This window comes from Prionailurus viverrinus, chromosome E3, assembly GCF_022837055.1.
Source record: "Prionailurus viverrinus isolate Anna chromosome E3, UM_Priviv_1.0, whole genome shotgun sequence".
Taxonomy (NCBI): domain Eukaryota; kingdom Metazoa; phylum Chordata; class Mammalia; order Carnivora; family Felidae; genus Prionailurus; species Prionailurus viverrinus.
In genome coordinates, this window is record NC_062576.1 from 4,003,973 (window position 1) to 4,029,026 (window position 25,054).

Consider the following 25,054-nt stretch of genomic DNA (forward strand, 5'->3'; position numbering starts at 1 on the left):
GCCTTTTTTTTAACGGTACTTACACCATCTGACATTTTTCTGCGTTTATACCCTCTGCCAGATTATAAGGTCCATGAGAGGAGGGTCCTAACCTGTTTTGATCACCTGTGCATCGCCCGGTCTTGTATGATGCCTGGCAGAAAATAAGCATGTGTATGAAATGGACGAGTCCACGAGAAGGGAACAGCCGTGCGAAGATGAGAGGGACAAGCATTTCTTTCAGCAAGAACAGCAAGGAGCAGCAAAGATGGTGTGTTCTAGGCAAGAAAGGCGACTGGTTGGGGCCGGAGGGGTTCGAGATGAGGTGGGCAGGGATGAGAGAGGTCGGGGCCTTTTGCAACATAGAAAGGATCTTGCCTGGCAGAACTTGATGTGATACTGACTGGGGAGGATGTGGTAAAGCACACACACCGCACACCCTTTGCCATTTTAACCATTCTCAAGTGCAGGATTCAGGGGCATTAAGCACGTTCACATCGCTGTGCAGCCGCTGACACCATCCGTCTCCAGAACTTTTTTTCATCTTCGCAAACTCAGACTGCGTCCCCATCAAAGAATTCCCATCCCCTGGGCACCTCTATTCTCTCTGTCTTTATGAATTTGCCCTCCTGTGAGTGGAATCATGCAGTAGTGATCCTTCCGTGTCTGGCTTCTGTCACTCAGCCTCAGGTTCGTGGCCCTCGTGGCTTGGGTCAGAGCTGTCTTCCTTGTTCATCGAGACAAGATACAGCTAACACAGTATCTTTCTTGCTTTTTGAGGCTCAGCAGTATCCCACTGTGTGTAAACACCTTTCGAGCACCCATTCATCAGCACGGGGCGGGGGAGGGGGGAGGCTGGGGGCTGCTGGGTTTAAAGGCTCTCTTGGGTGGGGACTGGCCCCAGGGCCACGTGGGCCAGGGAGGACAGCGGGGGACGGGGGGGGGGGGGGGGGGGGAGGCTCAGATCCTCAGATCAGGACCTCATCTGCCGGACTCAGGACACCGGGCTGCAACCGCGGAACGCAGCCCGGGAAGGAGCGGGCGGGGCCCAGCTGGGCCGCAACCGCGGAACCCAGCTTGTCCCGGCCGCCGCCCTCCCGCTCCCGACGGGTCCCCGCCCGGCGCAACGGCGCCCTCCGCCCGCCAAGGCGCTTGCGCAGGAAGAGCCCCGCGGAAGACGCGGGGCGCATGCGCAGGAGGCTCCGCTCCCCGGGAGTCGATCCGCGATCCGGGATTTGGGCGCCGCCGAGAGCTCTGTTTATAAACACACCGCGCGGCCACCCGCGAGGGGCAACCCGACAGGTAGTGGGGTCGGAGGTCAGAGGTCAGCAGGGGCGCCAGGGGCAGACCGATCCCTTAGCCTTTGGCGGCTGCTGGCGGCGCGGCGCGGCGTGGCCGGCCCGGCCGTCCGACCGCGGTCCGGGGCTGCCGGGTGCGCCACGTGGTGCGCACGTGGTCCGGTCCCGGCGCGGACCCTCCCTTCCCCCAACGGCGCCGGCGGCCCGCAGCGCCCCCTGGTGGCGGCCCCGCGCGCCGCACCGCGCGTCGCGCCTGCGCACCAAGCGTCACGACGCGCCTTCCGGTCTGCGCGCGACCGGGCGTGGGTCGGTTGCGTCCTTGCGACAACCGCGCGTCCTCCCGCCCGCCCGGGGTCTCGGCGAGGGGAAGCTGGGGGCGGCCCGCCCAAGGTCACACGCGCGGCGCCGGGGCGGCCCCAAGACCCCGCGCCGTGCGGGGGCGGGGCCTGCGGCGTCCACGTGGCCCCGGTGGCGGAGCGCTCGGCCCCCGCCGCTGCCTGCCCAGCCCGAGTTTGCGCTCGTGCGCGGCGGCCCCGCGGACGCTCTCCGGGTGCCCCGTGCGCGCTGAATGCGAGGGGGCCGCGCAAACGAGAGGCGACGCGCCCGGCCTCTCCCGTCACCTGGCCGGGCGCTCGCGGAGCCCCCAGGCTGTGCCGTTGTTAGAGCGGTCGCTTCCCCGCCCGCCTTTGATTTTATGCCCTGTTGCTTCAAAAAAAGATTTGAGGAGGCTTGCAGAGGTTAGAAAGCCGACTTCCCCCGACTTACTTTTTTTTTTTTTTTTGCCATTTTTTCGGAAAGGCTCACCATTGCATTGCCGCTGCTGGTTGCTCTGTCAAAATTAGTTTGCCCACTTGAGCAACATCTATTCGATGCCTACTGTGTGCTGGACGTTGCTGCAGCCTTTAAGGTGCCTGGGTCACGTGTAGGGAAGAGGCAGCTCTAAAGCTGGTTATCAGGAAAAGGCAGGAAGTACTTACCCTGAAGATCAGGCTGATGCTACTGTAACAAGTGGTTGGGGCAGGGTGCATGTGCATAAACATGAGTTTATTTCAAATTTAGCTGAAACCAAGCATGGGCAGCACCCCCTCCACAAAGAATGATAAAACAAACAGTATTCTTTCTTGTAAATCTCTTAGAGCCCACTGATGCTCAGAGAATGCTTTTGTTTATTTTTGCTGAATTCTTTTATTATTATTTTAGAGAGCGTGAGCGGAGGAGAAGGTCAGAGAGAGAGAGAATCTCTCCACACCCATGGAGCTGGACGTGGGGCTCTATTCCGTCACCCTGGAATCATGACCCAAGCTGAAGTCAAGATCCCATGCTCAACTGACTGAGCCAGGCAGGTGCCCCTCTCTTCCCTGAGTAATTCTTTTTTTTAAAAAAAAATTATTTTTGAGAGAGAGAAAACAGGTGAGTGGGGGAGGAGCAGAGAGAGAGGGAGACGCAGAATCTGAAGCCGGTCCCGGCTCAGAGCTGTCAGCACAGAGCGGGACATAGGGCTCGAACTCACGAACTCAGAGAACATGACCTGAGCCCAAGTCAGATGCCCCACCAGCCAAGCTACCCAGGTGCCCCCCCCCCCCCGTAATTCTCAAACCCAAAGCCAGTCTCTAGTTGAAATTCACCCATGATCTGTCAAACTGAGTTGCTTCCCAATAAACTTGTCATTAAATGTAATTAATATGTGATACGAACTTTGAAGCCAAAAAGAATTTCATCAATGACATGAGCAACTTCTTGGCCAAATTGGATCATGGTTTTCCCATAGGGCACAAATACAGTTTTTCCTCCATGTTTTCTGCCGGTTACAATGTAAAGGATACAGAGTTGACACATTTTGGTCAAAATTTTGGCAACATTTTAAATTAAACTACATTGTTAATTTTCTCCATTACTTTCTTAAGTCTAGACTAGAGGTTGGGAGAGTTTTCCCGGAAGGGTCAAATGGGAAATATTTTAGGCTTTGCCAGACACATGTAGTGTCTGTCACATATTTTTTCTTTTGTTTTGTTTTTTTACCACCCTTTCAAAACATGAAAGCTGTTCTTAGCTCCAGCAAAGGCCAGATTCAGCCTTCTAGCTCTGAACTGTAGCATGTTCAGATTTCCACAATATAAATGTTTCTCTGATGGCTGATTTCAAGCGGCCAATGTGGGGTGCCTGAACCAACATGGAGTGTCAGAATGAGGCTTGGGAACCCTCTTTCCAGCATATGGATCCAATAAATGGAAGTAACCCAAGGCACGTAGGTCACGGTAGGATAATTGAGAAGTAACGTGTTTTGAGACCTTGTTATCAAGAGTACTGATTTCACTGTAAACTTCTATAATTTAATTTTTGATAATGTCTGTTTAACCGCAAGCCCACAGAATTCCTGAAAATTTAACATTTGATTCTCTTGCCCCAGCTCCGGCTCGCACGGGTGTCACCTCCAAGTGGAGATGGGGTTGTGTAAGCTAGGCTTCTGGGTTGGTCCTGGATGTTCAGTTTCTTCCCCCGGGTTCCACTTAGGCGCCCCCCAAGGTGACCCCCGGCGAGTCAGTGCCCTGTATCATCCCCTCCCCCTGAGTCTGAGCCCGACCCATCATGTGCTTATGACCAGCAGTGTTTGCTGAGTGGGGTAGGCCCTCGTTCCCTTGACTGTGTCCCTTCACATGTGAAGGATGATGGATGTCACACCCATCACGCCCACGATCCCATGATGTCTGGAGACAGTCTCCTGCCGACCTTGCAGGAGCCACAGCCACATGAACAGCCCTTGGAGAAGGCCCCGTGGCAGGGGACGGTGGGCCGCCTCCAGGACCTGAGGGTGGCCTCCAGCCAATCGCCACAAAGAAGCTGGGGCCCTCGGTCGTGTGCTCACGAGGACACGCGTGTGCCAGCAGCCTGAATGAGCCGGAAAGAGTGGAGCCTCCAGACGAGAGCAAAGCCCAGCCCCCACCTGGATTACGCAGGAGACGGTGAGCCTGCGGCTCTGCCCACCCCTGACTCCTTCCCTGGGGAGCCTGAGGTAACCAACCTGTGCTTTGTCAGTTACTAAATGTGTGCTCGTTTGTTACACTGCATCAGAAAGTGAATATGTCATCATTTGCTACATTTATGCACCTTTCTATGTATGTGTGAAATGTTACATTTCCCCATTTTAAAAAGTTGGGGAGAAATGTAAACATTGCACAATGAAAATAGCAGGCAAGAACCGTACCCCGGTGTTGGCCCAGAATGCTCTCAGATGGTGTCACTGTGAGGAAACTCCAGGTGGGTTTCCGTTTGGGATGGGTTCACCACCCCCCCCCACCCCCGCCCGCAGCCCGCAATGACTCTGTCCTGAGTCCACGAGCTGTGCGGTGGGTGTGAGGTCGGGAGCTAGACTCCTGTGCCTCATTTTCTTTTTAAAAAATTGTTTAATGTTTTTATTTAGTTTTTGAGAGAGAGAGGCAGAATGTGAGCAGGAGAGGGGCAGAGAGAGAGAAAGAGACCCAGAATGTGAAGCAGGCTCCAGGCTCTGAGCTGTCAGCACAGAGCCCAACGTGGGGCTCGAACCCACGGACTGAGAGATCATGACCTGAGCCAAAGTCGGACACTCAGCCGACTGAGCCACCCAGGCGCCCCTCCTGTGCCTCGTTTTCACCTCTGTGCCAGAGCTTCCTGCCTACCTGTGTGTCCCAACAGGCCTCCCTGTCCTCTCCTTTCAAGTGGAGGTGACCACAGTACCTGCCTCATGGCACAGCTGCACAGGTCTCAGTGAGGCCACCATTTTCAGTGGACCGTGTTAAGTGGCCATCATCCCTTGCTGCCCTCACCCGCTATGGAGCCGTCAGGGGGCGGGGAGGGGGACCGACTCCAGCTGGGCACAGATGGGTCTACACCATGCATAGTGAGTGATTCAGGAACCCAAGTCAGTCACTGTCTGCCATCCCCCAAGCCTTCTGGGAGAGGTCAGGTGTCTGTCTGATAGGAGTTTCCCCAAAAGGGTTCTTACCTCCTAAGCTACAGCCTCGAGAAGGGAAGGCCTTTCCCTCTCCAGATGCCATGGGAGACCGTGAGCTGTGGTGGCCGTGGGGCTTGCCACAGGAGGAGCACAGATATCATTGTCTGAGGTGGCTGGAACCATGGGGTCGAGCCACCCTGAAATTCCCCCTACATCCAGATCCTGGTCATGTGGATGGACACACTGGGCATCGTTCAGACCATTTTGAGTTGAGCTTTCTGGTAGTTGACGGCTGAGCTCGCATCCTGATTAGGTTGTCATGTAAAAGCTGTTGCATTGATGGGGGGGGGGGGGCGGTTGTGGACACGAGGGACAACGGACAGTGGATGCTGGGTTCTGTGTCTGCAGCTCCCCTGGAGTCAGGCAAGGTGGGCGGGGCCCGTTGGCTTCCATTTTGTCATAGCTAAATCCCCGTGAGGCGTTCTGCGTGCTGGCTACCATCTGCCAGCACCTTGACCTTGGACTCCCAGCCTCCAGAACCGTGAGAAATCAGCATCTGTTGTCTGTCAGTGGTCCGGGCTGTGGTGTGCTCGTTACGGCAGCTGAGCTGACGAACACACTCCCCACATCTGCCCGTACGCTCCCTGGCCTCTGAGGCCTCGTCGGGAGGCACTTTTGTGCTAAAGAGAAGCCGCCGTCGGGCACGCTAGCATCAGCGGCCTGCGCGGGGTGGGGGCCCCACGTGCTCAGAGCTGGCAGAGGCTTCTCGAATGCTGAGCGCCTGACTCTGGGATCCGCACGGGATGCTGCCGTCCTGCCCGCCCCTCGGCAGTTGTTAGAACGGAGGCGGGGATTCTGGGCTCTGACAACCCCGTTGCCCCTCACTCCGATGTGGCCACAACTACCCGCTCATGCCCCCGTTCACGCTCACGGGCAAACGCACACAAGGAAGCATCGAGCCAGCGTGGGACCCGCACCGGCCACGGTTTCCGGGCCTGGGCCTCCCGGCTGTTGCTCCGCTTCCTGCTTTAATTCCGCTGGGCCTCGTCCCCATCCTCCCGCTTCTCCTGCAGTCAGAAGAGGCTGGTCCCCAGTCCCAGGCCCGCACGCTTCCCCCAGCCACAGACGCCCAAAGGCCCGGCCACCTTGCCGCCTCCGCCGAGGAGCCCTCCCGCACCCCTGCCCCGCAAGCCTGCGTGCCACCATCACCATCACCGCCCTTGTGCCTTTGCCCTCCTCTTGCCTGCGGGACCTCACAAAAGAGAGCAGGGTCTCTGGGCCCCGGCCCAGCCTGAGCGCTTCGTGAAGCCCGGGTCCCCCCTTTGCCTGCCAGACTTGACCCCCCTCCCCAGAGGAGAAAGCTCCTACTAATCACCCTGCCCAGGACGCAGGCAGATGAATCTTCCCAGACCGGCGTGGGGGCTCGAGGTTGGCCTGGCAGGGACAAAACCGAGCAGGCCTGAGGACCGGACTCCCGGCCGACAGCCGTTCTCGGCTTTATCGGCCGCTTTTTCTGCCAAACAAAGGCCCTGCCCGCCCTGGGAGCCCACGCTGCTGCTCTATTGAAATCTTGAGGTGGTTCCCTATTAATCACTCCCTCTGGTGCCTCAGAGGCCAAAAAGAAACAAAACCTCTTTTCTAAGCAGGAAGAGCTTTCCAGAGGCCTGAGCAGAAAGATTCCCCAACTCCTCTCCAGTATGACACTAACAAGATGCTGGGGCCTCTGGGACTCACACAAACAAGAATAGCTGGGCGGGGGGCGGGGGGCGGGGGGGGGGGAGGGGGGGTGCGGATTTGGAATGTGACCAGTCCGTCTGTGTGCTCCGTAGACAAGGCAGGGGTGGTGAGTAAGGGGTCTCGCCCGCATATGGCCCCTTCCTTGTTTTATTTACTTTTTTATTACTTAAAAAAAAAAATTTTTTTTTAATTTTTTTTTCAACGTTTATTTATTTTTGGGACAGAGAGAGACAGAGCATGAACGGGGGAGGGGCAGAGAGAGAGGGAGACACAAAATCGGAAACAGGCTCCAGGCTCTGAGCCATCAGCCCAGAGCCCGACGCGGGGCTCGAACTCCCGGACCGCGAGATCGTGACCTGGCTGAAGTCGGACGCTTAGCCGACTGCGCCACCCAGGCGCCCCAAAAAAATTTTTTAACATGTATTTATTTTTGAAAGACAGAGACAGACCACGAGTGGGGGAGAGGCAGAGAGAGAGAGGGAGAGACAGAACCCGAAGCAGGTTCCAGGCTCTGAGCTGTCAGCACAGAGCCCGACGTGGGGCTCGAACCCACGAACCATGAGATCATGACCTGAGTGGAAGTCAGACGCTTAACCGACGGAGCCACCCAGGCGCCCCTTCCTTGTTTATTTTAAAAAGCAAAAAAGACCCAATTAAACGATTTTTTTTGAAAGCAGACACATATGAAAAAGATGGGAAAGAGAAAAAAAATCCCATTTCACTCCAGCCTCTGACACAGCCTTGACTCTTAACTCCTGTGTCTCTCTTTTTTTTTTCTGATGTTGCCACTCTGCGTTAACCAATAACTAATCTCGCATTTAAGCATCATTCTGTAAATGTGAGTTTGGCTTGTTTTTTTGAACAGAAACACCAAGCCATCATTCCCCAAGACAAGTCCTCATTTCCTGGGGACCAGGCCTGATATCTGCGGGCCTGCCTTTTGGACTGTCCTGTTGCAGAGAGAAACAGCCTCTTTGTCCCGATATTGTGGCCCCTATCAGGATGGGGAGCGGCCTCTATGCCTCTGAACGGAAGCACATTCCTTTCCATAAAGATTTAATTTAAAAAAAAAAGGGAAAAAAAGCTGGCTCGAAGAACATTTGAGGGCCATCCGTTCCCATGAGGGCAGAAGTGTATCAAAACGATCACATCCTCTCAGCTTGGGAAGTCAGATGGATAAAGATGCAATTCATTGTAAAGGCCTCAACATGGGAGGTATACTTCAAAACACAAAATCTGGCATGTTTTGGATACAGCAGTAGTCCCGTGAATCTAAAACAGGTATGGCATGGGGCACCTGGGTGGCTCAGTCGGTTAAGCGTCCGACTTCGGCTCAGGTCATGATCTCACAGTTTGTGAGTTCAAGCCCCGCGTCGGGCTCTGTGCTGACAGCTCGGAGCCTGCAGCCTGCTTTGGATTCTGTGTCTCCTCTCTCTCTCTGCCCCTCCCCTGCTTGCTTTCTCTCTCTCTCTCTCTCTCTCTCTCTCTCTCAAAAAATAAACATTAAAAAACAATTTTTTTTAACAGGTATGGCGCAGACAACGGGAAGGATGGGGGACACATAGCATCATCACACTGGGAGATCAATATGACGTCTCAACCCAAGAGGGCAGATGCTCTCCTTGCCGAAATAATAAACCTGAGAAACAGATGATGTGGCTTGATCTGTGACCAACCAGGCCTGATCACTCCTTGAAGGTTAACAGAATAAAATGACTGGAAATTAGTCTGGCCTAATACACACTGTCACATAGCAGGGAAATCCTACGAGGACAGTGAAAAAAAAATACTTCTGCAGCCTTGCCATTGTGAGTTTTGTTTTTTTTTTTTATTAAAAAATTGACACTCTTAATAGGAGAGATGATTAGGATAATGGTTCTTCAGTGCTTCCTAAGGATCCATCACACCAGTGAAGGGAGGAAATTTAAGGTACAGCTGGGTACCTTACTGTACCTATTAGCTCACTATTATTCCAGGAAGGGCTCAAGCGCTCGATGGCTTATCTTTTTGAAAAATGTCACTAATAATCGGAAAGTTTTGTGTTTTGCTTTATGGTTTACAGCACACATCAACACACAGGGTTCCCCTGTCACACACACACACACACACACACACACACAAATCAGAGACGTTCCTCCCACCCCGTCCTCGACACAGGCTTTCTTTTCCCCAAACTGAAGAAGAGATCAGAAGGAGGCTAAGCCTTTGGCTTAACTTCACAATCCAACAAGTGGATACGTGAGTAATGCTGGCACTTAGCTTCTCATCTCCCCGTTTCCTCCCCACCACCCACACCCCTGTGATAGTCATTCCAAAGCACAAAGTGATGGTGTTTTGCAGAGTGATTGATCAGTGTGTGTGCTAGGCAGTTATTAAAATGATGTCGACTGAGGACTTTTAAGAATGGGGAAATACCATACAAAGTAACGCGACATGAAAAAGGTAAGATACGAGATAGAGTGTGAGCGTGTGTGTGCGTGTGTGTGTGCGTGTGTGTGTGTGTGTGTGTGTGTGTTCTCAGGGAAATGCCCCAAACTATTGAAAGTAGTCAGTGGTGAGATTAGGCACACGACTAGTTTCTTTTTTATAAGTATTTCCTGATTTTCTACAATGAACATATATTGCATTTCAAATCAGGGAAAGTGTCATTTTTAAAAATGAAATTTAGCAGAAACTGGATTGGCTCTCCGATGTGTTTTTTCTCGAGTATGCCGCCTTTTTCTGCTGATTGATTTCCGTGGCCCTTTTAAGTCCCCTTTATTCCATTCTTGCTGTGCTAGCTTGTGGCTTGGTAACCATCATTTTCACTGATTGCCTGTTTCTCACTGGTACTCTCTAGTGATGCCACATTGCAGAGCGATCCCCTGTGAAGTGACTTCCGTCCAGGGCCACAAAACAAAACCATCTAACCTTAATCATCACACCTTCCACCTTACGAGACGTGAGTACCACTGCCGGCTCCCCAAGACGTTGGGTTTCATAAATGTCCCAGAAAGAATGAACGTGGTGAAGATTCGAGGGGCCTACTTTTTGCTTCCACACGCAGCTGTGAGAATCTCTCCTTTTACCTCCTTCCACGCTGCCGGTCCTCACCGTCGGCCCTGTGCCCTGTTGTGGCAGGTGCATTTTTGCTGCCTACCTAGAAGCCCCCGCCCACCCTTCTCCTCTTCCTGCAGAGAGATCCCAGATTTTGTCCAGATACATACTTACTATCTGCTGCAGGAGAAGTGGGGCCCAGCTCTTAAGAGAGGATCACGACTAAGCTAGGAAGGGTGTGGTGGTCCCACATCCCCCATGGCTTAGGCACAGGTGGGGAGTGTAATTTGGGCCGACAAGACATGAAGGGAAGTGGGCTGGAGTCTTTGTTCCTAAAAAGAGATGCATGAAGCAAAAATGGTCTCTGGATCCTGGTTTGGGAAGACGGGGCCCAGGGCCGCTTCAGGCACTCAAAAGTACAAGAATCAATACATCAAGGACACAGGTGCCACATGGTGGAGAGAAATGGAGTCCTTGATGGCACCACGGAGTCACTGAATCAACACATCCTAGGCCTGTCCTTTCTCCTAAGTTCTTACACGTGAGGTCATAAATCCCCTCTGCGTCAGAGCCACACTGGGTTGGCTTCTCTGTTATTTGCAGTTAAAACCTGCTAACTGAGCCAGTGCCGAAGTTAGACGTGTTTGCATGATGTGAACCTCCCCCTCGTCTCCGTAGGGCACCCACGTGTTGTGGATTATCCAGAGAACTCACAGTTTACACTGAGCCTGGTACAGTTACTACTGCCCTATTTTACTCTCTAAAATGTCCCAGTTTCAGATGATCAAGTATATGGTCATTGTTCTGGGTCAGCCTGTGTCCCTGCAGTAGTCACATGTTGAAACCCTGCCCCTAGTCCCTCCAAATGTGACCTTACTTGAAAATAGGGTCATTGCAGATGTCATTCATTAAAGTGAAACCATACTGGAGTAGGTGGCCACTAATCCAAAGTGACTGGGGTTCTCATAAAAAGGGGGCTGGCCCTGCTGTTACCTCGATCTCAGACTTCTGGCCTCCAGACTGAGAGACGATGCATTTCTGTGGATTAAGCCACTTGGTTTGTGGTACTTCGTTAGAGCAACCCCAGCGTTCTCATGCAGTCATCCTCCCCACTGGCTCTGTCTGAAGAGGAAGGAATCACTCTGGCTGCCAGTGAACTGAGGTGTCGGCATTTGAGGGCAGCCTTGCAGGAAACGTGAGATGTCAACAGGCAGGGATGGTGTGTGGAGAGGGGGCATGAAGTGTGTGAGCCAGGGCAAAATTACAGACAACTCTTAAGGCATCCTGACCCTATGAAATGGGGGCAAGGGAACAGTCCGACCCAAGGCACCTAAAGCTTCTCTGAGAGGAGGAATTCTGCTATAGGGAAGCAGCAGAGGAGGTATGGCATCCGATACTGTGTAGTCTTGATCCAAGTATACACAAATACATAGAGGAGACGCCAGAATGCTCAGAAACAGATCTGTGTACATGTGAGCACTCAGTGTGTGACAGAGTGGCCCTGCAGAGCTGTTGGGGGAAAGACGTAGTTTTCAACCAATGATACCAAGAAAATTATGTACGTACACATCTGTCAAAGAAATGGAACCCCTACCTCACATCGTATGCAAAAAGTCAATTCCAGGTGGATCAAAGAATTAAATGTGAAAGGCAGAGCTACAATCTTTTAGAAGACACTGTAGGAGAACATCTTCATGACTGAGGGGTAGGGAATAACTTCTTGAACAAGTCATTGAAAGCACCAATCATAAATGAAAACAGGGCAAGCCGGACTAAATTAAAATCAAGAAGCTGTTCCTCAAAGTGTAGCAACAGCTTTGCTCAGACTGGAAGGAGATAACCTGCACAGGAATAACCAACCAAGACCCATTTTCCAAATATTTAAAGAGCTTCAAACCAATGAGGAAAAAACAAAAACAAACAAAACAAAACAAAACAAAAACAGATGACCCAAGAGAGAAATGGGTAAAAAACTGGAACAGGCACTGCATGGAAGGGCCTATCTGGATGGCCAGTAAAGGTTCAACCTCATCAGAAGTCACACAAAACTATTAAAACTATGTCACACACTATTAAAACTATGATGAGGCAGCTTCATAGCTTCCAGGCTGACAATTTAAGAGTCTGACCGAGCCAAGTGATGGCAAAAATATGGAGCAAGGGGGGCTGAAATACACTGTAAGCAGAAGTGCAGATTGGGACAAAGGCTTTGGAAAATAGTTTGACATTATCTGGGAGATCTGAAGTTTGCCTATCCTGTGACTCCAAGTGTACGTCTAGATATATAACCGAGAACAGAAGTTCTCATGTGTCCAAATCTCCTGGGGGGCTTCTGGGCCCCATTCCCAGAATGTGAGTCTGAAGGTCTGGGTGGACCCCCAGATCTGCATTCTAACAAGTCCACAGGTAATGCTGACACTGCTGATCTAGGGAACCACACTTTGAGAAGCACCTGGAGAGATGTGTGTTCCTGTGCTCCGGGATATACAGACGGGAAGTGTTCTTAGAGTAATTGCTGAAAATGTCCATCTACAGTTGAATGAACAAAGTATGGCATATTCCTACAGGGGAAATGCTAGAAAACATTGGAAATGAATGGACCACTTGCAAACTATGGACACATGGTCCAAACAATTTGATTGTAAAATGCCAGACACAGAAGACCTTACACAGGGGTGCCTGAGTGTCTCAGTGGGTTAAGCATCCGACTTGATCGTGACTCAGGTCGTGATCTCGCAGTTCGTGCTGACAGCACAGAGCCTGCTTGGTATTCTCTCCCTCTCTCTCTCTGCATCTTCTCCCCCGACTCAAAATAAACAAGAAGGCCTATGCAGTATCATTCCAATCATAAAAAGCGTAAAAACAAATAAATGCAACCCATTATTCAAGGTTGCACACATAACGTGATAAAACTCTAAGGGTAAGCGAGTCTGTCATCCTGAGCTCTGTGACCTCTGTTTGAGCACGTTAGCCACAGAACGTTGCGTGGCCACCCCTGGCCTCAAGGCAGGCTGAGACACGCTGTGTTTTAGCTGGGCTCCGTACCCTCCTGGGCAAAACCGGAGTTGTACTAACCAGAGGAAGTGCAGAATGGATACGGAGGAGGCTGCTAGGAGGCTCTGCCCTTTTAACTGCAGACGATAATCATTAACCACCCTGTGACACCGCCTGGGTCACACCCACCAGAAGCCAGGACTCCTGACGGCGGTCACCTGCAGGACAAGCGCCCCCGCCTTCCTCGCTCGAACACGGCTTCACCTCCGGCATCCTACAGAGGAGAATGATCTCCATCTTGTCACGTTTTGAATCTTCGATGGCTAATTACCTTCTGTAGGGGAGGGACTGGGTGGTAAATCTGGCCCGCCCGTGGCGGGTCGCTGCTGGGTGACCACCGTCACCAAAGGGAAACACGGAGGTGTTACAGGAACTGCCATTGTCTTTCTGTGCTTAGGGTCAAGCATGACTGTTTCCAAGTCATGATTCCAAGGGAATCAGGGGTTTTTGGTTTCGAGAGAGGTTCAGGAATCTTGGGGGTCCTGTACTCTTTTTTTTTTTTTAACCTTATATTTATTTGATCCTTTTCTCAGACGTTACTTATTTTCTTATTCTAGGTTGGTTGTAAATCTCCTTCAGGGCCTATATTTGCTGCTGTTGGCACGGTAAGAAAACGCTTGCCAGGGAGGATTTCAAACCTGGAAGCGAATGTGTCAGCTCACTTCAAACTCAACAGCTGGTTGCTCATTCTCGATGGCAGTGGTAGACGTAAAAGACTGAGCAGCATTCTGTCTTATAGATTTCATCTTTCCGATCACCGTAAACTTCGTCAGACTCTCTCAGCCAGCTTGTTTTTTTCCTTTGGAGCCTCAACAGGATAAACCGTAGAGGGGAACTCCGATCGGCAGGTATTGCACAGCCGAGGGACGCCGGGCCGTGCACTTTTCACACGCGTCTCGTGGCCTCCCCACACCACGTCATCCGCAAGGTACACGCACAACAGAGGCTGCATTTCAGCTGCTTCCAATTACCGGAGCACCAACTGTGTCTAGCACAGCCACGCTTTTTTGTAAATGGCTGGGAGTTAGGCCAGAAGTTAGACTTCTCGAATTCCATTTCCCTCCCTAAGATACGAACGTCTTCACACGTGTGGGAAGCTGCGTTTGTTTCTCCCTTTTCTCCCGCTTCGCATCGGGGACGCGGTGCTGTGCGTGGGGGGAGGATGAGACCAGCAGCCCCCGCCCCCGTGGCGTGGAATTGGTAAAGACCAGTTTCATTTAGTCTCACGGCCTTTGGTTCCGAGTCTTCCCGCGAGCAGACCTCCGGGGATCTCTGGTTGCGCTCCCACACTTGGGCCTGTGTTTTTAAACTTGAGTCCCGGTTATAATTTTAGGTTGAAACAGGAGAAATTAGTGGCCGTCGAGCAGATTTGACGATTCTTGAGGGGCAGTAGGGCGCGTCAACCCAGTGCTGAATAGCGTGACTGGGATGTCGCTTTCCTGCCGGGCGCTGCCCGGAGCCCTTTACACACATGACCCTCATTTAGTCCGGAGGTTTACAGGCAGTGGGGAAACTGAGGCATGGGGAGCCCCACGGTCACACAGGTAGTTAGTGCTGGAGTCACACCTGAAGCCTAAGGGGGTCTGGTTCCAGTGCCTGTCCCCACACCCACGGCGCCCGTGTGCCGTCGGCTCTGCTAACCTAGGGGCGGAAGCATACTGTCATCTGTGTGGGTGACAAAGCGTTTTGTAGGAAGGACTAAGTGAGAGCTTTTTGCTCATGTATTTTATTTTACTTGATTTTATTTTTTTTTAAGTTTTTATTTATTTTTTTTTTTTGAGGTGGGGGGAGGGGCAAAGAGAGAGAGGAAGACACAGAATCTGAAGCAGGCTCCAGGCTCTGAGCTGTCAGCACAGAGCCCGACGCGGGGTGGAACTCACGGACCGCGAGATCATGACCTGAGCTGAAGTCGGACGCTTGGCCGACTGAGCCCCCCAGGCGCCCCCAAAGTATCGCTGTTTCAAGACATAAAGGCATGATTCTTAAAGTGCACATGGCAGGACGTTTCCCGATATCTAAATTTGTATCTTGTTCTCTCTGCGTTTATTTCTGGAAGTAGCCGGGCCTCGTGTGCCCCCGTTTTAGGGCAGCTGGGATTGCAGAACTGAAAGCACCAGTTTCCAGTGAGAGCCTCCGAGAAGGACAGAGAGAGAAGAGTTCCCAGGAGGGGCGGCCCGGCCAGCCCCGATACGCCTTCGCCTCTAAAATTTCGTTTCTACCCCTTTCCTATGCCTGGAGTCACTCCTCGTGTGGTCCACTGTCTGCTTCCCTCACTGAGCACAAGGTTTGGGGTTCATCTGTGTTGTTGCACGTATCCTCTACCCGTCCCCGCTCGTGCGGAGCACACTTGATTTCAATGAGCCCACTAGATGATAGACATACGGGTCGTTTCCAGCTTGGGTTTCATGAATAATTCTGCTCTAAACATTCACGGAGTAGTCCTTGACATGTGTTTTCACTTCTCTCGAGCAGATTCCTAGGGGTGGATGCGTTGCATTGCACACTGAGTGTATGTTTAACTTTTCGCTAGATTGTGAAAAGATTGTGAGGACTTGGCTGCAAGAGTGCTAAGGGAGCATTTCTGGTGACGGAAACGTTCTAAGACATTTGAAAACTGGGCAGGACTAAAAGTCATCAGGCCATACACTAACTGTGTGAATTTAATACGGAAAACGTCAGGCCTCAATAAAGTTGTTAAAAAAGGAGACGCTAGGGGCACGGCTCAGACAGTAAGTGTCTGACTTCGGCTCAGGTCATGATCTCGGGGTTCGTGGGTTCGAGCCCCACAATGGGCTCTGTGCTGACGGCTCAGAGCCTGGAGCCTGCTTCGGATTCTGCGCCTCCCTCTCTCTCTGCCCCTCCCCGACTCATGCTCTGTCTCTCTCTTTCTCAAAAATAAATAAACGTTAAAAAAAAAAAAAATCAGAATCTGAACACTGGCCAGAAATCTGATAATATTAAGACATTGTTGGGAGTCTTTTACCGGTGATAATATCACGGTTATGGTTTCTTTAAAACAAACTCTTGTCTTTTAGAGATGCATACGGAGTTACAGGAAATGATATAATGCCTGAGATTTGCTTCGAAATAATACAGGAGGATCTGGGTGGGCTTATAGATGAAACAAGCCTGCCAATAAGTTGATCGTTGTGGAAGCCAGGGGATGGATGGATACACGGAGATTTATTTTATTATTCTGTCCTCTTTGGTACATGCTTCCATATTTTAAAGTTTGAAAAGATGAACTTAAGAGTCTCAAAAGAAAGAAAGAAAAAAAGCTGAATTGGCCACGTCCCGCAGTGGCCACTGACAACACTAGGCAGGAGTGAGGCAGTGAACGTCTATTGTCTCTGCCTGCTCGGCACACCCTCCCCCTTCTACTAACAGTGGCCAGACTTTGCTGTGAGTAAGGGCCAGCCTCTGCTTGCGTCTTCCGTGGTCTGCCCACCTTCGATCCAGGCCCCGGGCCCGGAGCCTCGGGGAGCCAGTCAGCCGCTGTCTCCTGGACATTCTCGCTCAGCTCATGTGGGATGGTGTGAAAAGGGGAGAAGCCAGAGCTGATCTCCACCCCCCACCCCGACCCGAGAGAGCAGCCTTGGGGTGCTCTGCTATTAATCCCCACGGCAGCTGACTCCCACCCTTTTCGGGAACCCGGATCTCAGCTTTCTTTGGTTCTGTGAACCGTCCAGCATCACGCCGATAAATTCCCTTCTTGTTTAAGTTGGCCAGTGTTGCTTTCCTTGGCCGAAAACCAAAACACCCCGGGGCAGACACAGCACAGCTTCCCGGACAGTCTGCACGTTCCTTCCGTCTCTGCACCTCCTTCGGGCAGATTCAGCTACAGGCGCAGACCCCCTCGGACGCTACGAGTTGCACAAGGCGACCTGGCAACTAAAACAGGAAGGAAAACACACCACAACCACACAGAGGCACCGAATTGATAGCTAGGAGCCCTCGCTCTGCTCTAACACAAATGGAAAGCATCGTCATGAAGACAGAAACATTGACCGGACCAGAAAAGTTTCACTGGCCTCTAACACACCGTGGGGTAGAAATATATGACCCACAGATGAGAGGCACAGATGTAAGTTCTAAATTTTCCAGGAGCTGCATTAAAGTGGTAAAAAGAAATAGGTGAAATTAATTTCAGTGATACACTTTATTTAAGCCAATATATCCCAAATATTATCATTTCAAACTGTAACCCCTGTGGAAACTATTACTATATTAATAATATTTTTTAATGTTTATTTATTTTTGAGAGAGAGAGAGAGACCTCACCAGCAGGGGAGGGGCAGAGGAAGAGGGGCATTGAGCAGTTAGTGGTGGGAGAGGATGCACGGAGCTTCGCCAAGAAGCAGAAACAGCTGCTGGGAGACGTACGATTACCTCCCGTGTCCGGTCCCTCGTGCCCGGAGCTTACACGTTGCCCCCCCGATCCACGCCACACGATAGAAGCCGAACGAACACGCTGAAAATCAGCAACTCCTAGATCGGCCAGAAAAGGGAGGCCACGGGGCAAACCTCGGTGCCCAAGTGGGGGAGACAGCTTTCCAGAACAGAAGTCCGAGAGCAGGAGGCGCCGGGAGACCCAGCGGGGGCCAGAGAAGCCCCCCCAGGATGGACGCGGTGGATGCTGGCCTCGCGACAAGGACAAGCGTGAGAACGAAAACCTCTCAGCCCTAGGGGTCCGCCCCACATTTCCGTGAGCTTTGCCCCCAGAGTCTCCATCAGGTCTTAACAGAGGAGGGAAAAACATCCCCTGGGGTGTCCATCGGGCGAGGGGAAGCGGCCTGTCTTGCAACACGTGCAGGGGGCTCTGCTTTGCAAGGCCTGCCGGGCGGGGTGGGCTTTGGGCTAAGAGTCTGGCTCTCCTCATCTCCCAGCCTGTTCTTGTAAAGCGCTCTGCGTTTCCAGAAGCAATGTGAATGAGGTTCCGAGTGTCTTGGAGCCCCATCGACATTATTTCTTGTAAGCCCTCCAACACCCTTCTAAGTCCGCGGTATAGCCGAGGACTCTGAAGCCCGGAGAGGCCAAATAACTCGCCCAAGGTCACGTGACTGGGTAACAGAGGAGCGGGCTCCAGAGCCTGTGTCCCCTCCGGCACACCTTCCTGCCGCTTTGACTTCACTGTGGCAACTCAACACAGTTGGCTCTGTCCTATGTCACCAGCCGGCATATCATCACCAGCATATTGTCTGGCTGCTAAATGGGGGAGGGGCGGAGAGCGAGGGGGGCAGAGGATCCGAAGCAGGTTCTGAGCCGTCAGCACGGAGCCCGGACACGGGGCTCAAACTCCCGAACCGTGAGATCATGACCTGAGCCGAAGTCAGACGCTCAACCGACCGAGCCACCCAGGCGCCACCCCCCACTCCTTCCAATTCCCCTGCTGGTGGCCACACTCCTGCGGAGGCCCCTCCCGTGCTGAACTGGGTGACCGCGTAACCACAGGGACACTGTAGAAACGGCAGGGTGGGGCTTCCTCGAGTGCTCTCGCCGGAGCTCGTCACCTGGGAGGTGGACCCTCCAGTCTCAGGTAAACTTCCAGGAGATGCGGCCCCGACCCACACGTTGACACAACCTCCTGAGACACCCCGTGCAAGAACGACCCAGCTGAGTCGTTCCTTCCCCAATTCCAGGCCCACAGAAACTGAGGTGATATGTGTTCTTGTGTTTTCATCACGTTGGAGCCATTTACCACCCAGCAACAGATGAGCAACACAGCCTCTCTCTCTCTCTCTCTCTCTCTGGCTGTCTTTTGCAGCTGTACAAAAGTGCAGTCCTGCTCCACACTGGTCAGAGTTCCCGTGGCTGCATGACAGGAAGCCCTCAGGACGCCGCGAACAGGCAGGAAGCAGTCCTGGGGCCACAGGAAGCATCCCAGAAGGATAGGGCAGCAGCAGGAAGTAACACTCAGCAGACGGGAAAGGGAAGACGATACAAACACAGAGGTCTGGGTTCTGGAGGCATTTGACAGATATTAAGTGAGTTCCAACCCTTTGAGGATGCAGGTATGGACCAGGAGCTTCCGAACTTTGCGGCTTCTCCTCCTCGGCCCCATCTACCTGCCTTCAGACTCAGCCAGCTCTAACGCTGAGGGTTCCAGAGGCACCCTTTCTTGTTGCTGGGGCTCTGTTGTGCTTTGCACGTACCCACCCCGGCCCGAGGGTGAAAACCCCTCAGGGCCGTCGGGGGCCCAGGGCATCGCTTCTTTGCAGGTCTGGTACAGCCACCGTGTGCCTGGCACGATTCCCGACTTTGGCAGGTAAAGACAGGAGAGAGCGGAGGCAGGAGCCCGGCCACACCCCACCCTCAGAGCGGCTGGGCCGGGAGAACTTTCCGCAATGACGGGCATGTTCTTTATCTGCAGTGATCAGGACGGGAGCCACAGGATAAGGACCTCCACGTCCAGCACTCGAAACGTGGCTCATGGCACTGAGGAATGGAATGCTTAATGTTACTTCATTTTAATTAGAACATACATGCAAATAGCCAGCCGTGGCTAGTGGCTTCTGAATTGGGCGGTATGGCTCTTATCCACGTTCGGGGCCTATAACGCAGGCTCTGTAGAGTTGTATTTTTATTTTTTAATTTGTAAATTAAAGTACTATTTACATAGAGGAAATTTTGCTTTAAACCTTTTTTTTTTTTTTTTTTTAGCGTTTATTCACTTTTGAGAGAGAAGAAAGAGCCTGAGTGGGGGAGGGGCAGCAATCGAGGGAGACAGAATCCGAAGCAGGCTCCAGGCTCCGAGCTGTCAGCACAGAGCCCGACGCGGGGCTCGAACCCACGAACCGTGAGATCAGGACCTGAGCCGAAGCCAGACGTTCTACCAACTGAGCCACCCAGACGCCCCGAAAATTTGCTTTTTTTAGTGCACAGTTTTGCTACTTTTGACAGATACACAGAGTCACGCAATGGCCACCACGATCATCCCCTCCCCCGCCCCCCAAATTCCCACATGTCATTTTGCGGTCAGCCTCTCCCCAGACCTCCAGCCCCTGGCAACCGCTCACCTGTTTCTGTCTCTATAGTTTTGCTTTTCCCGGAACGTCCTGCAGATGAAAGCCTACCCGGGGCATTTTGGGGTTCACCCGTCTTCTCCTGCAGATTCGCACTTGGCTCTTTTTCGTTGCCACGTTGTATTCCACCGCGTGGCTGGACGGCAATTTGTTAATCGGTCCCCAGTTGGGGTGCATTGGGATCGTTGGGGCGTTTCCACTTTTTGGTGGTTATTTGCGTACAGGTTTTTTGTACCAACGCAAGTTTTCATTACACTTGGGTTAAAGCCACGTAATGGGGCCACCAGCCAGAAGGTAAGTTTGCCGAACTTCATAAGAAACCGCCAAACTGTCTTCTCAAGCGGTAGCATCGTCGTGCACATCCCGCCAGCTAGGTCAGCGAGCCCCCCGCCGCTCCACGTTTGCAACAACAGTTGGTATTGTCATTTTCCTTAAGTAACTTCAGTAGGTGTCTACCGATGTCTCGTTTCAACTCACTCCCAACAAGGGGTGATGTCGAGACTCTTTTCCTGTGCTTGTCTGTCATCCATATATATCTTCTTTGATAAATAACCTGTTCATGTTTTGTCTTGTGTTTTCTTTTATTTTTTTTTCTTAAATGGGGTGTTTCTCCGGATAGTTCACTGCCTCTTTTGTTCTTTTTTTAAAAAAATTTAGCGTTTTTTACTCATTTTTGAGAGAGAGAGAAAGAGACAGAGGGTGAGCGGGGGAGGGGCAGAGAAGGGGAGACACGGGATCCAAAGCAGGTTCCAGGTTCTGAGCTGTCAGCACAGAGCCCGGCGCGTGGCTCGAACCCACAAACCGTGAGATCGTGACCTGAGCCGAAGTCGGCCACTTAACTGACTGAGCCACCCAGGTGCCCCTGTGCCCTGCCTCTTTTTAACACGGTCTTGTCACCTCCCAATAAAGCCCACTTTTCTTCTTGATGGTTTAGTGTCTTGGTATTAGTTCTATTTCTTTCTGTTTCTGCAACCAGCTCCAGGAGCTTCTATCAGGGTAAGAGCCTGACGGTCACAGGGTCCGAAAGGTTGACAAGGTTCGCCCTTGCAAGCTGTTTATTGCTCCTTTTCCGAGTGCCCGATTCGTGAAGGCGCTTCTCCATGCCCTCCAGACCTGGACAGAGCGAGAAGAAGTCAGCGTCTTGCATTTTGCTTCTTTAATGGCCTTTTACTGGCCCTTTCCTCGCGCCGTCTGTTGAAGCTGTCAGGATATCCAGTGGCTTGCTGTTGGAGGAAGGAATGCAGTGGGTGTCTGGACTTGGCAGGGTCACCGTGACGCAGCCCACGAGCTGCTGGTGTTACCAACACGCGTGGACTTGCTCCTTGGGAAAAGACTCATGGAGCTCTGTCGGTCTGGGCCTGAGCCTTCACATTGGACGGTAAGTTCAGCCGGAGGGGCCTGGATATACACAGCGTACCTCTTGTCATCCAACACACCAGGCATCGAAAAGCGAGAAGTCACCTCAGATGACCCAGAAGAAAGAATCTTGGAGGTTGTATGTAAATCTCTCACTCTTAAAAAAAAAAAAAATCGTGGTAAAATACACCATGTGAATTTTACCATCTTAAACACCTTCAGCTTGGTAGCACTGAGTTCATCCACCTTACTGTGCGGGCATCCCGACCTTCCGTGTTCAAAACTTCTTCATCTTGCGAAACTGAAACTGTGTCCCCATTACCTCTCTCTCCGCCAGCCCCTGGCACGCACCCTTGTACTCTCTGTATCTAAGAACCTGACGACCCTGGGGACCTTATATAAGGGGAATTATACCATACTTGACTTTCTGTGACCAACTGGTTTCTCTTAGCACAGTGTCCTCGAGATTCATCCATGGGGGAGGAGGTGTCAGAATTCCCTTCCTTTTTTTTAAATAAATGTAAAAAAAATTTTTTTAATGTTTATTTTTGAGAGAGAGAGAGAAGGAGGGGCACAGAGAAAGGCACAGGATCCGAAGCAGGCTCCAGGCTCTGAGCTGTCAGCACAGACCCCAAATCGGGGCTCGAACGCGCGAACCAAGAAATGGTGACCTGAGTGGAAGTCAGACGCTGATCCCACTGAGCACCCCCCTGCCCCAGGCGCCCCTGCTTCCTTTTTCAGGCCGAGTGACTGATACCCCATTGGCTGTCTGGCCACACATGTGGGTGGAACTCTGGCTCCCACCTTTTGGTGCTGCTGTGAACATGGATGTACAAACATCTTTTCAAGACCCTGCTTTCAATTCTTTGGGGTTTATACCTAGAAATCGAATTGCCCCGACTTCTGTCCACCTCTCTCCTTCGGCCCCCGCCCTGTCCCCTCGCCTGAGTTACCAGCTTCCTTACTGGCCTCCCACAGTCACTTTCTGACTCGAGCTCCACACAACAGCCAGTGGTTCTATTTCAAATACGTGGGTCAAATACGTGTGCCTTTCTGCCGAAAACCCCTCAGTGGTTTCCATGGCCGGTGGGATAAGACCTAAATCCTTACATGACCCAACATGGCCCGTTAGGCTTTTTTGCCTAATTGGCCCAGCTGACGTGGTCACTCTCTCTTCCATCCTCAGTGACCTGTCAGTCCCTTGAAGGTCCCACCCTCCCTTAACACATGCTGTTCCTTGGCTAGAATCCCATCCCCCAGACTCCCCACCCCCCCTCACCCCAAATCATCTTTGGACTTCAGATCAACTGTCATTCCTTAGGGAAGAGATCCCTGACCCTGTTTTTACTGTCCTCTTCCCTCTGCCAAGTATGTTTTCTTGTGACAGCTTTTCATAAAAATGTTTTACAACCCCCCGCCCCCCTGCCGCACCCCGCCAGCACCACAAACTTCTCTATCTCCATTTGTACCTCTGTATTTGCTCAGACGATGATTGGTTAATACGTCCTGCACGTCCAGGCTGGAAAGTGAGTAAACAGGCAAACTTCTCACCCTGGGGGGCCCCTTTTCCCCACACACTCTCAGGTCAGCACCCAGCAATGCCTCACAGGATTTTTGATGGTGGTGATTTTGTATTTATTAGCACATGCATTTGACCCACGTCTGCATCTCCCACTGAATTGTTAGCTCCACCAGGGAGGGTCTGTGTTCTGACACTTGACAATCATTTTTTTTTTCCTCCCCCACTATCCCAAATTATGCAGTGGAGGGTTCTGCAGTTGGGGAGGTCGCAGGGGTCAGCACATGTGGAGTGCAATGGACAAGCCTCGTCCTGGGAAAACCACCTTCATGATCATGGTATCTCCCCAGCCAGGTAAGTATTCGACAATTATTAAATGATGGAAATGTGGGAACGTTGCCACCTTTTCAGGGGGCCTGGCTGAATTAGGAAGGCATATGGGGGTCCTCCGTAGTACTAGAGGGGTACTAGAGGGGTCTGGCCCCCAGTGCCCCACTGGCCAGGCATGTTCTTCCCGGATGAGCAGGTAAACAGCTTGAAGGGCAAAGCTGTGTCTGCCTTCCTGAAGCCGGTGCCTAGCCTGGGTCCCGGGATATTTGATCTAGCTGTTAGTTGATTGAATAAATGATTCCAAAAAGGAACACAGACATCAGGGATCGCAAGCATCTTTAGGCAAACTCCATTTACAGTAGAAAACCCTTAATTCAGGTGCTTAAGTGTGAAGGCAGTTTAGGCTAGGGGGGTGGAGCGTGTGGGCCCCAGAGACTGCTGAGCTCATTTGTCCCTTTGCCCAGTGACCCAGGAGCAAAACTCTCCAGCTAGACTTTTAGGGGTTCCCCTCCTCAGCCCTCCCACCGCAAGCGAGGACTGGGGGGGGGGGCTGGGGAGGGCAGTCGTCCCTCCCCCCTCCCCAGGACGGTCCCCACCTTCCCGGCCCCCCCCACCCCACCCAAGGACAGGAACTGGGGCAGGACAGCCGTCCCCCCTCCCCGGTCTTCTCCCACCCCCACCCCAGGAGTGGGAGGGCATTTGTCCCCTCCTCCCCTGTCCCCGTCCCCCGCCCCCGCGACGCGAGCGCGGGGAAGGCAGCGCTCCCCCGCTGGGCCCTCCACCCCACCCCACCCCACCCCACCCCACCCCACCCGAAGACGGGCGGGGGGAGGGCAGCGCGCCGCCGGCGTGGACACCGCCCCGGCCCGCCCCGGGAGCGCGCGCGGCCTCCGGCTCCGCTCCGCCCGCGATCCGGCCCGGGATGCCGCGCCCGCCCGCGCCCCGCGGAGCCCCGCCCCCCGCCGCCGCGCCGCCGCCGGAGGCCGCTCGGAGCTGCGCGAACATGGCCGAAGTCGGCGAGGACAGCGGGGCCCGCGCCCTGCTGGCGCTGCGCTCGGCGCCCTGCAGCCCCGTGCTGTGCGCCGCCGCCGCCGCCGCCGCCGCCTTCCCCGCCGCCGCGGCCCCCGCGGCCCCCGCGGCCGGGCCCGCCGCCCCGTCGCCGCCGCCGCCCGCCCAGCCCCCGCCGCCGCCGCCACCGCCGCCGCCGCCGCCGCCGGGCGCGATCGCGGGGGGCGCGGGGGCCGCGGGCGCGGGGGGCGCGGGGGCCGCGATCGCGGGCGGCGCGGGCGGCGCGACGGGCCCGGGCGCGGGGGCCGCGTCGGGCGAGGCCCTGGTGGCCGCGGCGGCCGCCTCGGTGCGCAGGAGCCCCGGGCCCGCGCTGGCGCGCCTCGAGGGCCGCGAGTTCGAGTTCCTCATGCGGCAGCCCAGCGTCACCATCGGCCGCAACTCGTCGCAGGGCTCCGTGGACCTGAGCATGGGCCTGTCGAGCTTCATCTCGCGGCGCCACCTGCAGCTCAGCTTCCAGGAGCCTCACTTCTACCTGCGCTGCCTCGGCAAGAACGGCGTCTTCGTGGACGGGGCCTTCCAGCGGCGCGGCGCGCCCGCCCTGCAGCTGCCCAAACAGTGAGTTGCCGCGCCCCCGCTCCCTCCCCGCCCCGCCCGGCCTGGACCCCGGGGTCACCCGGACCCTCGGCCCGACTCCCGACTCGTGGTCACCTTCGGCCTTTGGCCCGGCCCGGACCCAGAGGTCACCCCGACCCGGGGCCCGAGCCTCGTCCCGGGGTCACTCCCGACC

At 53.5% G+C, this 25,054-nt stretch overlaps 1 protein-coding gene, 1 long non-coding RNA gene and 1 pseudogene across 3 annotated transcripts in view; 2 read left to right on the top strand and 1 right to left on the bottom strand.

Annotated features, from left to right (window-relative positions):
* The first annotated feature begins 2,776 nt into the window (after window positions 1-2,776).
* Window positions 2,777-15,850, top strand: LOC125154547 (uncharacterized). Of its 2 annotated transcripts, none has more exons than XR_007147824.1 (5): window positions 2,777-4,287; window positions 8,470-8,750; window positions 9,782-9,883; window positions 13,590-13,960; window positions 15,092-15,850. It is a non-coding gene; the product is annotated as an uncharacterized LOC125154547 (long non-coding RNA). The 2 variants fall into 2 exon arrangements; XR_007147825.1 differs by having other exon boundaries at window positions 2,777-4,237.
* A 7,255-nt stretch (window positions 15,851-23,105) lies between these two features.
* Window positions 23,106-23,291, bottom strand: LOC125154858 (uncharacterized; annotated as a pseudogene).
* Window positions 23,292-24,223: 932 nt separating this feature from the next.
* Window positions 24,224-25,054, top strand: part of FOXK1 (forkhead box K1) — a 63,315-nt gene continuing 62,484 nt past the window's right edge. Inside the window, exon 1 of the mRNA XM_047838973.1 lies at window positions 24,224-24,882. Within this exon, the coding sequence (XP_047694929.1) occupies window positions 24,263-24,882 (620 nt within the window). The 5' untranslated portion in view covers window positions 24,224-24,262. The remainder of the gene's footprint in view (window positions 24,883-25,054) is intronic.